Below are 16970 nucleotides of genomic sequence, written 5' to 3' on the forward strand. Positions count from 1 at the left end.
GAAGGCGGTGCTGAGTTCGAGGGATTTGACTGAGGCCAGGTGGGGGGGGAGGGGAAATGAGGAAACTGGAGAAATCTGAGTTCATCCCTTGTGGTTGGAGGGTTCCTAGGCGGAAGATGAGGCGCTCTTCCTCCAACCGTCGTGTTGCCATGGTCTGGCGATGGAGGAGTCCAAGGACCTGCATGTCCTTGGTGGAGTGGGAGGGGGAGTTGAAGTGTTGGGCTTACGGGATGGTTGGTTTGGTTGGTCTGGGTGTCCCAGAGGTGTTCTCTGAAATGTTCCGCAAGTAGGCGGCCTGTCTCCCCAATATAGAGGAGGCCACATCGGGTGCAGCGGATGCAATAGATGATGTGTGTGGATCTATTGCCAAGTGATGGCAAATGTGGCTAGATTAATTTAGGGTATCTGGTCAGCTCGGACAAGTTGGGCCAAAGGGTCTTCTCCCGTGCTGTATGAGTCTAATTATCTTTGGTGAAAGCAGAAGTGTGGTTGTGAAGACTGGACTTTCAGAGCAGCTTTCAAAGATGTATTGCCCTGACTGGGAGCAGAAGAGTTTGACTGAAGTGTGTCGGTGTTAATGCCTTGATGTCTCAATTTGCTTCCACCTTCCTGGGGACCTTAACCATTTTGTTCCACAAATAGCTGCATTGCAGGTTACCCCATGAATTGACACACTTATGTTTGCTTCTCAGAATCAGACCTGCTCACTGTCAACTGTATCCCAGTGTTGTGGGGTTATCCAAAATGCAGAGAGGTGTCAGTCTTGACGTTTCTGCTTTTCTGCCCCTTTAAGATCCTGAATCAGCACCTTCAGGGAATTAGAGTGGAGTGAGAACAGAGGGGGAGAGAAAGTGGGATGGTGCTTTCAATTTTGTGGAATAACAAAAGAAAAGAATATTCCACAAAAAGTAGAATTCCTTGTTCAGAATTTCTACCCTGCACTGACAATGATGCCTTTTGTCATCTCTTTTTACAGAGTATTTGAAGATCTGAAGACAGAAGTTTCAAAATCAACAGGTGAAAGCCTTATGCCCAAAACATTGACTCTCCTGCTCCTCAGATGCTGCCTGACCTGCTGTGCTTTTCCAGCGCCACACTTTCTGACTCTGACTCTCCAGCGTCTGCAGTCCTCACTTTGATGTCAATGTCTGACAGTCACTCAATCCATCCGGACCGCAACGGTTTTTGACTGTGATTTCTGTGAGAAGGAGCAAAGTGTTTTGGTTCCTGTTTGAGTACGTTTTCAGCATCAGTGGGACTGGATGAGAGACTCTACTGTCGCAGCGCACTGAGTGTGGAGCCTGAAACAGTTATACGGCCTGGGAAGGGGAATTCACGTTGGGGATAGGCTCTGCACACGTTTGTGTGTGGCTGAAGCTCCGGCCATGGAGAAACCAGAGGAATCCCGCTCCGTGGAGAAACCGTGGAAGTGTGGCAACTGCAAAAAAGGCTTCCGTTTCCCGTCTGCCCTGGAGACTCATCGGCGCAGTCACACTGGGGAGAGGCGATTCCCCTGCCCTGTCTGTGGGAAGGGCTTCAGCGATTCCACCAACCTCCACACCCACCAGCAGGTCCACATGGGGGAAAGGCCCTACAGCTGCTACGAGTGTGGGAAGGCCTTTTCCCAGGCCTCCAATCTCCAGACCCACCGGCGAGTCCACACGGGGGAGAGGCCCTTCAGCTGCCATGAGTGTGGGAAGGCCTTTACCCAGGCCTCCAACCTCCAGACCCACCGGCGAGTCCACACGGGGGAAAGGCCCTTCAGCTGCCTCGAGTGCGGGAAGGACTTCAGGAATTTCTCCCACCTGCTGACCCACCAGCGGGTCCACACGGGGGAGAGGCCCTTCAGCTGCCCCGAGTGCGGGCAGGCCTTCAGCAATTCCTCCCACTTGCTGACCCACCAGCGGGTCCACACGGGGGATAGGCCCTTCGGCTGCCCTGAATGTGGGAAGGCCTTCAGCAATTCCTCCCACCTGCGGAGCCACCAGTGGGTGCACACGGGGGACAGGCCCTTCAGCTGCTCCGAGTGCGGGAAGGCCTTCAGCAATTCCTCCCACCTACTGAGGCACCAGTGGGTCCACACAGGGGAGAGGCCCTTCAGCTGCCCCGAGTGTGGGAAAGCCTTCAATAATTCCTCCACCCTGCTGACCCACCAGCGGGTCCACACGGGGGAGAGGCCGTTCAGCTGCCCTGAGTGTGGGAAGGCCTTCACCAATTCTTCTAACCTGCTAAGCCACCAGCAGGTCCACAAGGGGGAGAGGCTGTTCCCTTGCACAGAGTGTGGGAAGGCCTTCAGGTATTCTTCTCACTTGCTGACCCACTGGCGGGTCCACACGGGGGAGAGGCCCTTCAGCTGCCCCGAGTGTGGGAAGGCCTTCAGGCATTCCACTAACCTGCTGACCCACCGGCGGGTCCACACCGGGGAGAGGCCGTTCCCGTGCAACGAGTGCGGGAAGGCCTTCAGCAATTCCTCTAACCTGCTGAGGCACCAGCGGGTCCACACCGGGGAGAGGCCCTTCAGCTGCCCCGAGTGTGGGAAGGCCTTCACCCGCTCCTCCTACCTGCGGAGCCACCAGCGAGTTCATGTACCATCGCAGGGCGATTGAAGGAATGACAGCCGAGTACCATTTATTCACTGGACTATCAACCCGGTTCCAGGGACTCCCGGGTTCGATTCCCACCGCAGCAGATGGGGGAATTGGAATTTAGTCAGAAATCTGGAGTTCAGAATCTAACGGTGAAACCATTGTCGGTGGGGTGGGGATGGAAGAAAACCCCCACCCTGATTCACTCCGTTCTTTTTTAGGGAAAGAAACTATCGTTGTGGGAGAGGATTCACTCAATCGTCCCAGCTGCATCCTTTACCCGGTCTGGCCTACACGTGACTCCAGACCCAATGCAGTATGATTGACTCTACACTGCCCATCCAACTTACTTGGAAACAGGGATACGAGTTGAAAATGCTGAGTGAGGCAGTACTTTCTCCGGGTTAAGGCTGTACCAAGGATCCAATTACAAAGGGTCAACTGGGTAGTGACCGACAATGAAGAAAGTGAGGGGTTGGAGGGAGTGTGTGCACTTTGACTGTGAGCTGTTTTTAAAACATTGCTACTTTTTCTACGCCTTCCTGCTGGGAGATTCTGAAGCTGTAACAAAGTTGGGTCGCAATAAAGATTACCTGTACTTCACGCCGAGCTCAGACTCTCATTGAGAGCTTTGAATTGCATTTTGTTCTAAAACTGCTCATTTCTTACAGGCGAAAGTGAGAACTGCTGATGCTGGAGATCAGAGTCAAGATTAAAGTAGTGCTGGCAAAGCACAGAAGGTCAGGCAGCATCCGAGGAGCAGGAAAATTGACATTTTTCGGGCAATGTTGATTTTCCTGCTCCTCGGATGCTGCCTGACCTGTTGTGCCCATTTCTGACAGTCTCCTGTACTATGTTTCCAATGTTGTGTATCGGTTGCAGCAGTGAATGAGTGGCCAGTATTGTTAGAAATTGTGAATTTTTCAGGAGTGCAGGTACTCCATCATCCCATTGTCATTGTCCAGTTTCCTGGCAGCACTGGGAGGTGTGGGCTGTGTCCATTGGAAACGATGTGGAGGTGCCAGTGTCGGACTGGGGTGGAGAAAGTTAAAAATCACACAACACCAGGTTATCTTCCTTCTGGTTTATTTGGAAGCACTGGCTTTTGGAGTGCTGCTCCTTCATCAGGTAGCTGTGGAGCAGGATCATATGACACAGAATTTATAGCAAAAGCTGACGGTGTCATGCAACTGATAAGATATTGAACAAATCTAGATTGCGGATTAGTCTTTCATCTTTTACCATGGGTTGCAGGTTTCAGTTCAGTAAACCCCAGAACTACTTTTAATTCACCTTCTTGAGACGGTTTAAGGTTTTATAAAAATAGGTGGCATCTCAGCTCCGATACTGCATAAAAGTTGTGAGGTTCGAGTCTGTATCCCAATCTTGAATCAGATTGGTTCTATTAACCAAAGTAGGAATTTATAAAATATTACATGCAGTTTGTCTGCTTTTTGAGCAAAATTGAATATATCTGCAAATATAATTCTGCAATTGCAAATTCACCCCATAGACTTGTGTGACTGTGTGTGCATGAGAGTGTGTGCATATATTCTAATGACGTGTGTGTGAGTTGGAGTATCAGCCTGTGAGATGGGGTGAGTGTTAGGGTGTGTGTGTGTCTGAGAGAGCGAGAGATAAAGGCAAGGGGTTGCATTTTGCTAAAAAGAGGAAGGGCAGGACTTGTACAATCAATGGTAGGGCCCTGCAATGTGTTCTAGAACAGATTCATCGGGGGGTGCGTGGAGAGGTTCAGGTACATAAAGTTAAAAATCTCTCAACACCAGGTTATTGTCCAACTGGTTTATTTGGAAACACAAGCTTTTGGAGCACTGCTCCTTCATGGGGTGTTTGTGGAACAGGATCATAAGACACAACCACCTGATGAAGGAGCAGTACTCCAAAAGCTAATGCTTCCAAATGAGCCTGTTGGAGTATCAGCTGGTGTGGTGTGAATTTTAACTTCATCCACCCCAGTCCAACACCGGCATCTCCAAGTCGGGGACATAGTTCTTTGGAAGTTGCATCATTGGTAGACAGGGTGGTGAAAGAGGCGTTTAGCACACTCTCCTTCATTGTTCACACCGTTCAGTGCAGGAGTTGGGACATCACGTTGAGGTTGGACAGGATATTGGGGAGACCATGTGTAGAGTACTGAGTACACTTCTGGTCGCCCTATCGACGACCACAAGTTGTCGGGTGACCTTATTTCGATTTATAAACTCATGGGGCGTGGAGGAAAGGTAAATATCACAGGGGGGAGAAAATGATGCATCTCCCCTTTTTAACTTCTCTAGACATTCAGACACTTCAATCCTGTCAGTAACAGCCTCATCGCCAGAGAGCAGACTGCGCATGCTCCTCACTGCACACAAGGCACACGCCTCGCGACTTTCTTTTGGTGGGCCAATCAGGAGCGCTGGAGGACCGGAAGGTGACTGGTCCTCCTGCCAATCAGAGCCTTCCTATTGTCTGAATGCAGAAGCTGCTGCTCTGTCTCTGAATGAAGATTGAGTTTGTTCCAGACTCCCTTCTTACTTCTGCTCATCTAATCGTTTTACCACATCTGTCTGTGGCGTGCAACCCCCCCCCCCCCCATCGATAGCTGGGTCTTATTACTTTTGCTGATGCAAGACAGGATCTTATTTGCTTATCTTGTTCATACTAACTCCCTATGTGCGTGATCATTGCTACTGTCATGTCAATACATCTGCTTCTACCAGTCGACCACCTCCCTTTTCAGTGAGTTATTTCTTGGAATATACCCTCATGATTCTGCCTTGCGATTTTCACAAGGGCCTCTCACAGTTACTGTACCTGCATCCAATGCATAAACCATTCTGAACAAAAGAAACCACTTCATCCACACAACATAAACATCCGCACTGTGTTCAAAAAACAGATGAACTCAATTTGAATATATTCAATGGGCCCTTAAATGCAGGAAGACATCCCCACTTCTAATCCCAGTTCATCTTCCAAATACACCACTTTGCCTTGTTGATTGCTTGCTGCGTCTGTCTGAGGACTGGTGGAGAAGAACACTGAGGCCCCTTTGTACACCCATGCATCATTCCTGATGAAGGGCTCGGGCCTGAAATGTCAACTCTCCTCGTCTTCAGGTGCTGCCTGTCCTGGCTGTGCTTTTTCAGCCCCACACTTTTGGACTCTGATTCCAGCATCTGCAGGTCTCACTTTCTGTACATCGGACGCCGAGCATTAAGCTTTATAAGGTGCATGGAGAGTCAATACCCAAGGGTCTTTACCTCAGGGTAGGTGAGTGGGGAAAGGGACATGAGGGGCAACCTTTTCAAACACACGATGATGCATGGATGGAACGAACTGCTAGAGGAAGTGGTGGAGGCTGGAACAGGTACAACATTTAAAACCCATTTTGATGGGTACATGAACAGGAAGAGCTTAGAGGGCATTGGGCCATATGTGGGCAAATGAGACCAGGTTAATTTAGGATATTTGGTCAGCACGGTCGAATTGGGCCAGAGGGTCTGTTTCCGGGCTGTATTTGTTTCCGGTGAATGCAGAAGTGTGGTTGGACTTTCAGAGCAGCTTTCCAAGACGTTGTTCCCGTACTGGGAGCAAAAGAAGTTACAACGAAGTCTTTCGTTTGTGAGACAGCAACCGAGTGAGTGAGTACATTTGAGAGTTCGGTGGCAAGTGGGAATTCATTGCACTGTGGGGATGAAGCCCTACCCCATCCAGTCATTTCTGCTGGTGGATGAGACCAGGCCTCAAGTTGAGGGGAGTAGATTTAGGACAGAGATGAGGCGGAACTGCTTTTCCCGGAGAGTAGTCAATCTATGGAATTCTCTGCCCAATGAAGCAGTAGAGGCATCTTTATTAAGTATATTCAAAACATAGTTGGATGGGTACTTGCATGGTATGGGACTTAAGGGTCGTCGGGACAATGCAGGGAGGAGGATCTCAGACGACGGATATATCAGCCATGATCATAATGAATGGTGGAGCAGGTTCGATGGGCCAAATGGCCAACTCCTACTTCTTTTACTATGAACCTATAACCCTGCATTTCCCATGGCTAACCCACCTAACCTTCACTTGCCTGGACATTATGGGCAATTTAGCATGGCCAATCCAAATCAAGGCCGGTGAGCAGTGTAGTGACGTGGAAAATGAACATCCGAGAACGATAGAAAGGGACAAGGTGAGTAAATGTACCAGCAATCAAAACTGGATTCTGAAGATCACAAAAACTTGAAACTAAAAACGATGTTTCTGAACATGTGGTGTATTGTAACAAAATTGACTGCACACATTGAAGAGAATAATTATGATCTGAGACTCCTTACAGAGACATGGCTTCAGGATGACAAGGATTGGATCCTGAATATCGAGGTGGTAGTCAAATGGGAAGCTAGGTGAAGGTAGAGGCTTGGCGCTGCTCATCAAAGCACTAATCACAGGGAAGTCTGGTGTCAGCTTGGATTCAGGTCCTGATTTCTCTGTCCTCTGATGTCCCTGTTCTCACAGAGTAAGATATTGGTCTGTTCTCTGCTCTGCTGGATTTCTGCTGAAGCCTTGACCCCCCCACCCCCCACACCCTCTGGAACAATAAAACATTCAGTCAATCAAGACCCAAGCCACAATCTCTCAGCCTGTCAACCATCCAGACACAGAGTGTAGTCCTAGCCAGGAATCAAACAAGAAAAACAGAACAAAATTAGAAATAAATAAATGCTCGTGCTTAATGTTTGTTCATGAGGAAGTAAACCAGAAATAGGGCTCTCCCACGATTCTTATAGTGCCCCTCTTGAGGCACTCTCTCTCCCTAGCATCTAACTATTCATACCCAGCTATGATTTAGAACAATATTTACACCAACAGACTTAAAGCATCTGTTATAAGTAGACATCGGGATATACAGCACGAAATAGACTTTTCTCTGTCTCATTCACACACATATACACATATACATCCATGGGGGTGAATTGGTATTTGCAGAATTATTCAATTTTTCTCAAAAAATGCACAATCTGCAGGCTGATCCATGTAATATTTTGTAAATTCCCCTTTGGAAATATAACCAGTCTGACTCAAGGTTGTGATACAGACAGACCCTGATTTCACACCTTTAATGCATTGTCAGAGCTGAGATGTCACCTTTTCTTATAAAACTTTGAGTTAACTCAAGAAAATGTCTCTCAGGAAATTCTGGGATTTACAAATGAATGATACGAGCAGCCCATACTAAAAGATGAAAGACTTAACTATCCAGGCTTTTTCAACATATGATATCAGTGCACAGTAATGTTTTTCCATCCATTCTGTGCCTTATGATTTTATTCTCCACAATTACCTGATGAAGGAGCCACGCTCTGAGTGTTAGTCATAGAGATGTACAGCATGGAAACAAACCCTTCGGTCCAACCCGCCCATGCTGACCAGATATCCCAACCCAATCTAATCCCACCTGCCAGCACCCAGCCCATATCCCTCCAAACCCTTCCTATTCATATACCCATCCAAAAGCCTCTTAAACGTTGCAATTGTACCCACCTCCACCACTTCCTCTGGCAGTTCATTCCATACATGCATAACCCTCTGCATGAAAAGTTGTCCCTTAGGCTCCTTTTAAATCTTTCCCTTCTCACCTTAAACCTATGCCTTCCAGTTTTTGACTCCCCCACCCTGGGGGGAAAAGACCTAGGCTATTTGCCCTATCTATGCCCCTCACAATTTTATAAACCTCTCTAAGGTCACCCCTCAGGCTCTGATGCTCCAGGGTAAAATAAATGCCCCAGCCCCTCTCTCAGTCTGTTCCAAAGTCAGCTCACTGGGACACATACACTCATTCTGTGTAACCAGTTAAAGCTCAGTTCACTGGTATGTTCCTCTCCGAATGCTCCTCTGCTCACACTGATGTCCAGTACCTTTTGAAGCAGGTCAAATGGATTTCTCTTTCCAGACTCAACCCCCCCAACGATATTCAGTGACCCTGTCAGATCTTGTTATGGAATTTCTTCCAAGATTTCTGTCTGCAGATCTTCCCCTTCTGATACCCTGTTAGCAAAGTTGAAACAAGTCATCACTGTCTGTACCGAATAGAAATTCTGATTATATTGTATGTGTCTGTGTGTTTAAAGTACTAACCCAGCAACATACAAACAGCATAATTGATTTCAAATACACAGGAGACGTGAGGAGGGAGATGTCAGGACCTGGCACACTCCGAACCCTAACAGGGTGTTCCAAAATGAAGAGGATGGCCATAGAGCTGTACAGCACAGAAACAGTCCATCTCATCCTTGCTGACGAGATATCTGAAATTAATCTATCCTATTTACCAGCACTTGGCCCATATTCCTCTAAAGGATGTGGAAGGCTCCTTTAGGGCCTTGGATAGAGGTGAGGGAGGAGGTGTGGGCACAGGTTTTACAGTTCCTGCGGTGGCAGGGGAAAGTGCCAGAATGGTAGGGTGGGTCGTAGGGGGCTGTGGACCTGACCAGGTAGTCACGAAGTGAACGGTCTTTCCAGATTCCTGATGAAGGGCTTTTGCCCGAAATGTCGATTTCGCTGCTCGTTGGATGCTGCCTGAACTGCAGTGCTCTTCCAGCACCACTAATCCAGAATTTGGTTTCCTGCATCTGCACTTATTGTTTTTACCCCATATTCCTCTCAACCCTACCTATTCACATACCCATCCAGCTGCCTTTTAAAAATTGTATTTGTGCCAACTTCCACCACTTCCTCTAGCAGCTCATTGCACACACGCACCACCCTCTGTGTGAAAAAGTACAAATCTATGCCTTCCTCATCCCCCGTTTTACCTGTACTGATACCTTCGGGGATCTCTGAACTTGGACAGCAAGGACCCTTTGTTCCTCTGCACTCTGTAGGGATCTACTATTTATTGCTTACTTCCTTCCCTTATTAAATTTCCCAAACTGCCTGGAGATTAAATTCCACAGTTCTGCCCCATTTACGAGCTGATAGATATCAGAGTGTAGCCGGAGACCATCCTCCTCCCTATGAACAATCCCACCTTTCCAGCATTTACTCCTGGACAGAGGGGACAGCATTGTCTCCAGCTCAGCAGTGTGTTTGTTAGCTTATCAGCATGTCCAACTATATTAATCAAAAGCACCTCACGCTACCTACACAATAAACCATGATGTTAGTTCCCATTATCTCTTAGTTGCACCCTTACAGTTTTTCCTACATTCTACTTAATGTTATTCTAATGTCACGGTTAGAGATTTAGTGTCAGCATTCCAGACCCTACTTAATATCTTCCTAATGTCATGATTAGATATTTATTATCAATAGTCTCAAGCAGACTGACTCTACTAATCATTAATTAGATATTTAATGTCATGTCCCAAATATTTATTGTCCCAATCCTGTCAATCATATTTAGCAGGTGAGGCTAACTTTACTGCCTGTTATCTCATCTTGCCATAGTGACCTTTCAGCCTCAACCTTACTCTGCTAATTGGTGTAAGAGCTTTCCACTATCCTTTGCAACAAACTGGCAGTGGTCTCCATGCTCTAACCCTTCCCATGCTTTCATGCTCTTTATTTTCCATACGATCTAAAAATAGACTCAGGGTTGTAGAGCACAGAAACAAACCCTTCGGTCCACACCGACCAGATGTCCTAAATTAATCTAGTGACCCATTTGCCAGCATTTGCCCCCCACCCCTCTGAATCTTTCCTATTCATATCCGCATCCAGATGCATTTTAAATAATGTAATTGTACCAGCCTCCACCACTTCCTCTGGCAGCTCATTCCATATCCATACCTCATCCTCTGTGCGAAAAGATCGCCCCTAAGGACCCCCAGAAATCTTTCCCCTCTCACCCTAAACCTATGCCCTCCAGTTCTGGTCTTGGGGGTCTTGCCCCCACACTAAGGGGAAAAAAACATACAAAAATTGAGCAGCCAGACAAAATGCAAAAGGAATAAAATATCGAGCCATAAGGGAAAAAAAATTGTGTCTCTATCTTTTTTCCCCCATTGGTATTTGGACCCTTACAATCTGTCAGTAACACCAACATCCCCGGAGAGCAGACTGGGCAAAACACTGGGCATGCTCATCGCTGGACGCGAAATAAACGGCGCGAGACCTTCTTTTGATTGACCAATAGGCAGCATTGGAGGACTGGAAGGAGACTGGTCCTCCTGCCAATCAGAGCCAGCCCATTGTCTGAATGCGGAAGGTGGACCATGAACTTCTCAAGCTGCGAGTCCTGATCCTCTCTCTCTCTGAATAAAGATTGAGCTTTACCCCGACTGCAAATTCCTTCCTCTGTCTCAGGTCTGTGAGGACGGCACTCTCTTATCTCGCCCCCTTTTCCACTTTTTTTTTTACCATTCTGTGATTCAATTGTTGACTTTCAGCAACTGAAAGGAAAGAGAGTGAATTCGGCGGGGACAGACTCCGGAAACGTTGATCCAGGTCTGTATCTCAATTGGCAAAATAGTGAGGCAGGAGTCATCAGATGGTGGAGAAGTCGATATATCAGGTGTAACCCTTCTTCAGGGCTGGGGCTGGGTGCAGAAACTGCAGATAAAAGGGGGTGGTGGAGAAGTGGGGATAGGTCGAGACAGTTAGAGGGTACGACCTGGTTGGTCAGTGGGAGGAATGAATCTGGTTGGTGGCAGGGAGGAGGTCGGGGATGGGGATGGAGTCAGGGAATGGAGGGGTGAGGGGTTTGAAATTGGAAAACTCAACGTTGAGTCCTTCGGGCTGCAGGCTGCCCGGATGATGAGGTGTTGTTCCTCCAATTTGTGGTTAGATTCGTTGTGACAATGGAGGAGGCCAAAGATGGTCATGTCAGAAAGGGGTTGGGAAGGGAAATTGGAATGGGTGGTTACTGAGAGGTCTGGTCGCCCTCTGCAGACACAGCTGCGATGCTTGGCGAATCGTTCCCCAAGTTTGCACTCGCTCTCCGATATAGAGAAGACCACAATTGGTAAACACATGGCAAATGCAGTACCACAATATGAAGTTAAAGCCTTGGCTGTGGAAAAAAACGCAGAAAGGAGGTGTATTGTTTAACTGGAGATGTATTTGAATGTGGAGAAAGTGAGAACTGCAGATGCTGGAGATCAGAGTCAAAAAGTGGGGTTACTGGAAGAGCACAGTAGGTTAGGCAGCATCCGAGGAGCAGGGAGAAAGTGAGGACTGCAGGTGCTGGAGATCAGAGCTTAAAAATGTGTTGCTGGAAAAGCGCAGCAGGTCAGGCAGCATCAAAGGAGAAGGAGAATCGACGTTTCGGGCATAAGCCCTTCTTCAGGAATCATTCCTGAAGAAGGGCTTATGCCCGAAACGTCGATTCTCCTCCTTTACTGCCTGACCTGCTGCGCTTTTGCAGCAACACATTTTTAAGCATCCGAGGAGCAGGAGAGTTGACGTTTTGGACATGAGCCCTTTATCAGGAATGATGTGTGGATGGACAAAGAGGCCTCAGCGTCCTTCTACACCAGTCACTGTCATTTGTCAGACAGGTGTAGCAAACAATCAGCAAGGCAAGTGTATATTAGCAAGAGGAATTGAGTTTAGAAAGGGGGATGTCTTCCTGCAGTTAGGGGGTCATTGTATATGTTCAAGGCTGAGCTCATCTGATTTTTGAGCAACACAGCGGTGGATTTTGTGGAGGAAGGCAAGAAAGTGGTTTTAAGGCCAGTTCCAAAGTCATACTGTACAGAAACAGACCCTTTAGTCCAACTAGTCATAGAGGTATACAGCATAGAAACAGACCCTTCGGTTCAACCCGTTCATGCCAACCAGATATCCCCACCCAATCTAGTCCCACCTGCCAGTATTTGGCCCATATCCCTCCAAACCCTTCCTATTCATATACCTGTCCAGCTGTCTTTTTAAATGTTGCAATTGTACTAGCCTCCACCATTTCCTCTGGCAGCTCATTCCATACACGTAATACCCTCTGTGTGAAAACATTGCCCCTCAGATCTCCTTTGTATCTTTTCCCCTCACCCCAAACATATGCCCTCTAGTTTTGGACTTTTCCCCCTGACCCCCTTCCACAGATAAGGCTTTGTCTATTTATCCTATCCATGCCCTTCATGATTTTATAGGTTACTCCTTAGCCTCCAATGCTCAGGGCAAACAGCCCTAGCCTCCCTATCGATCAAATCCTCCAACCCTGGCAACATCCTTGTTAATTTTTTCTGAACACTTTGAAGTTTCACAACATCTTACCGATAGTAAGGAAACCATAATTGCACACAATATTCCAAATGTGGCCTACCGATGTCCTGTACGGCTACAACATAACTTCCCAAATCCTATACTCAGAGGATTGGGAAAGTTTTCAGAACCTACAAAAGACAACCGGGAAAGAATGGAGGGACAAACCGAACCTTTGAGGGTCAGCTTGGAGGCATCGAGGTCTCAGGACAGGGGGTGGGGATGACCCCAGCTATGGGCCACATACCAGCAAATGGGACTGGATTGATTTAGGGTATCTGGTCAGTACAGTCGTGTTGGACAATAGGGTCTGTTTCTGTGCTATATATCTCCATGACTCTGGCTTTCTACTAACTTTTGCCATGTCAGTAGGTTCACTTTCTCTCTAATGTCGGTGTTAATGCCTTGATGTTCTCACTTTCCTCCCACCTTCCCGGGGATGTGAACCATTTTGTGTCTGGTCCTTCCTCAAGAAGCTGCATTGCAGGTTCACCCTGAATTGACACACTTTTTTTTTGCTTCCCAAAATCAGACCTGCTCACTCTCAGCAGGATCCCAGTGTTGTGAAAGATATTAACTTTTCAGGTGGAGGTATCCAAAATTCAGAGAGATATCATATCATGTCTTGACATTTTTGCTTTTCTGCCCCTGTAAGATCCTGAAGCAGCATCTTCAGGGGAATTAGTCAGAGCGGAGTGAGAACAGAGGGGAAGGGAGAGTGGGATGGTGGTTTCAATTTTGTGGAATACCAAAAGAAAAGAATATTCCACAGACAGTAGAAATGCTTGTTCAAAATTTCTACCCTGCACTGATAGTGATGAGCTTTGTAATCTATTCTGACAGAGTTTTTGAAGATTTGAAGAGGGAAGTTTCAAAATCAACGGATGAAGGGCTTATGCCCGAAACATTGACCCTCCTGCTCCTCGGATGCTGCCTGACTCCCCTGTGCTTTTCCAGTGCCACATTTTTCGACTGACTCTCCAGCATCTCCGACCCTCACTTTGATGTCAATGTCTGACAGTCACTCAATCCACTGGGGCCAGCAAACATTTTCGACCGTGATTTCTGGGAGAGGGATCAAAGCTTTTTGGTTCCTGTCTGAGTATGTTTTCGGCATCAGTGGGACTGGACGAGAGACCCCACTGTTGCAGCGCACCGTGCGTGGAGACTGAAACAGGTATACGGCCTGGAAAAGGGATTTCACGGCAGGGAGGGGCTCTACACGTGTTTGTGTGCAGCTGAAGCTGTGGCCATGGAGAAACCTGAGGAATCCCGCCCTGTGGAGAAACCGTGGAAGTGTGGTGACTGTGGGAAAGGCTTCCATTTCCCGTCTGCCCTGGAGACTCATCGGCGCAGTCACACCGGGGAGAGGCCATTCCTCTGCACCGACTGTGGGAAGGCCTTCAGACATTCCTCCCACCTGCTGGCCCACCAGCAGGACCACACGGGGGAGAGGCCCTTCCGCTGCCTGGAGTGCGGGAAGGCCTTCATGTTTTTCTCTGCCCTGTTGGCCCACCAGCGGGTCCACACAGGAGAGAGGCCCTTCAGCTGCCCCGAGTGCGGGAAGGCCTTCAGGTATTCCTCCACCCTGTTGAGCCACCGGCGGGTCCACACGGGGGAGAGGCCCTTCAGCTGCCCCGAGTGTGGGAAGGCCTTCAGCGATTCCTCCACCCTGCGGAGTCACCGGCGTGTCCACACAGGGAAGAGGCCCTTCAGCTGCCCCGAGTGTGGGAAGGCCTTTACCCACGTCTCCTCCCTGATGAGGCACCAGCAGAACCACACGGGGGAGAGGCCCTTTAGCTGCCCCGAGTGTGGGAAGGCCTTTACCCAGGCCACCACCCTGCTGACCCACCAGCGGGTCCACACGGGGGAGAGGCCCTTCAGCTGCCCCAAGTGCGGGCACGCCTTCAGCAGTTCCTCCACCCTGCTGACCCACCAGCGGATCCACACCGGGGAGAGGCCGTTCACCTGCTCTCAGTGCGGGAAGGGCTTCACGTGCTCCTCCAACCTGCGGAGCCACCAGCGTATCCACACAGGGGAGAGGCCCTTCAGCTGCCCCGAGTGCGGGAAGGCCTTCAGCACATCTTCCACCCTGCTGAGACACCAACGGATCCACACCGGGGAGAGGCCATTCACCTGCTCTCAGTGTGGGAAGGCCTTCACCTACTCCTCCCACCTGCGGAAGCACCAGCGAGTTCACGTGCCATCGCAGGGGGATTGAAGGAGTGACGGCCAAGTGCCATTATCGATTGGACTATCAACCAGGTTCCGGGGACTCCTGGGTTTGAATCCGACTGTGGCAGATGGTGGAATTGGTATTTGGTCAGAAATGTGGAGTTCGGAATCTAACAATGAGACCGTTTCAGGGAGGGGGTGGTGTGGGAGAGAAAGCCCCCATCTGATTCCCTCTCTCCCTTGTTAGGGAAGGGAACCACCATTGTGGGAAAGGATTCACTCAGTCGTTCCAGCTACATCCTTTACCCGGTCTGGCCTACACCTGACTCCAGACCCACAGCAGTCTGGTTGACTCTACACTGCCCCTTGCTGGCAAATGAGCAGGGAGACACTTACTTGGAGACAGGGTATGGGTTAAAATTGCTGAGTGAGGCAATACTTCCTCCAGATTATGGCTGTACCAAGGATCCAATTACAAAGGGACAACTTGGTGCTGACCAATAGTAAAGACAGTGGGGTGTGTGTGGGCTTTGATCTTGAACTGTTTAAAAAGCTGCGACTTTGTCTATGCCTTTTTGCTGGGGGAATCTGAAGCTGTAACAGAGTCGGGTCACAATCAAGGTTACCTGAACTTACCGCCGGGCTCAGACTCTCATTGAAAGCTTTGAGCTCCGAGAGGTTTTTGTTTTAAAGCTGCTCCTGTCTTTCAGCCTCCTGCAGAGTTTCCAATGTCGTGCATCAGATGGAGCAGTGAATGAATAGCTTGTATCATTAGAAATTGTACATCTTTCAGGTACTGCGTTGTTTCATCAGCATTGTCAAGTTTCCTGGCAGCACCAGGAGGTGGGGGCTGTGTTCAGTCGAAATGATATGGAGGGGTTGGTATTAGACTGGGGTGATAAAGTTTAAAAAAAAATCACAATACCAGGTTATTGTTCAACAGGTTTATTTGGAAGCACTAGCTTTCTGAGTGCTGCTCCTTTATCGGGTAGCTGTGGAGCAGACACAGAACGTATATCAAAAGATCATGCAACTGATAGAATATATTGAACAAGTCTAGATTGCTGTTAAGCCTTTCATCTCTTAGAATGGGTGCAGGTTTTGGTTCATTAATGTGTCACTGCCAGAACATCTTTTAAGTCACATTCTTGAGATGACTTAAGGTTTTATGAAAAAGATAACATCTCAGCTCAGACCATGCATTAAAGGTGTGAGGTCAGAGTCTGTCTGTACCCCAACCTTGAATCAGACTGGTTCTATTTCCAAAGGAGGAATTCATAAAATATTACATGGATTGACTGCCTGGACATTGTGTGCTTTTTGACCAAAATTGAATGTATCTGCAAATATAATTCTGCCAATACAAATTCACCCCACAAAGAATTGTGTGTGCGTGCATGTGAGTTTGTGCGTGAGAGTGTGTACATGCTTGGTAAAGTGTGAGTGTGATGGTGTATAAGCCTGTGAGAGTATTGAGGGGAGGAGGAACGTGTGTGTGTGTGTGTGTGTGTGTCGGAGCATATGTGTGAGAGGTATTAATACAAGCAAGGGGTTGCATTTTGCTAAAACAAGGAAGGGCAGCACTTGTCCAGATAATGATAGGGCCCTGGGTCATGTTATAGAACAGACAGACATGGGGGGGGGGGGCGGGTGGTGTTCAGGTACATGGTTCTTTGGAAGTTGCATCACAGGTAGCCAGGGCAGTTAAGAAGGCATTTAGCAGCATAGCATTCATTGTTCACACCATTGAGTATCGGGGATGGGACATCATGTTGAGGTTGTACAGGATGTTGGTGAGGCCACTTGCAGAGGACTGAGTACAGTTCTGGTGGCCCTGTAATAGGAAGAATACTATCAGAGAGGGTTTAATAAAGATTTACCAGGATGTTGTAAGGACTGGAGGGTTTGAGTTATAAGGAGAGAGGCTGGGACTTTATTCACTGGAGCACAAGAATGTAGTTTAAATGCAGAGCTTTTCTAAGAAAAATGTCAGTCTGACTCAACATTGGGACACAG

The 16970-nt window shown here is 48.2% G+C and overlaps 1 protein-coding gene across 1 annotated transcript in view; it reads left to right on the forward strand.

Moving 5' to 3' along the window:
• Positions 1 to 15242, forward strand: part of LOC140460830 (uncharacterized) — an 84036-nt gene extending 68794 nt beyond the window's left edge. Inside the window, exons 3-5 of the mRNA XM_072555483.1 lie at positions 1541 to 2579; positions 7718 to 7719; positions 14136 to 15242. Of these exons, the coding sequence (XP_072411584.1) occupies positions 1541 to 2579; positions 7718 to 7719; positions 14136 to 15000 (1906 nt within the window). The 3' untranslated portion in view covers positions 15001 to 15242. The remainder of the gene's footprint in view (positions 1 to 1540; positions 2580 to 7717; positions 7720 to 14135) is intronic.
• The last annotated feature ends 1728 nt before the right edge of the window (positions 15243 to 16970 follow it).

This window comes from Chiloscyllium punctatum, chromosome 36 (genome assembly GCF_047496795.1).
Source record: "Chiloscyllium punctatum isolate Juve2018m chromosome 36, sChiPun1.3, whole genome shotgun sequence".
NCBI lineage: Eukaryota > Metazoa > Chordata > Chondrichthyes > Orectolobiformes > Hemiscylliidae > Chiloscyllium > Chiloscyllium punctatum.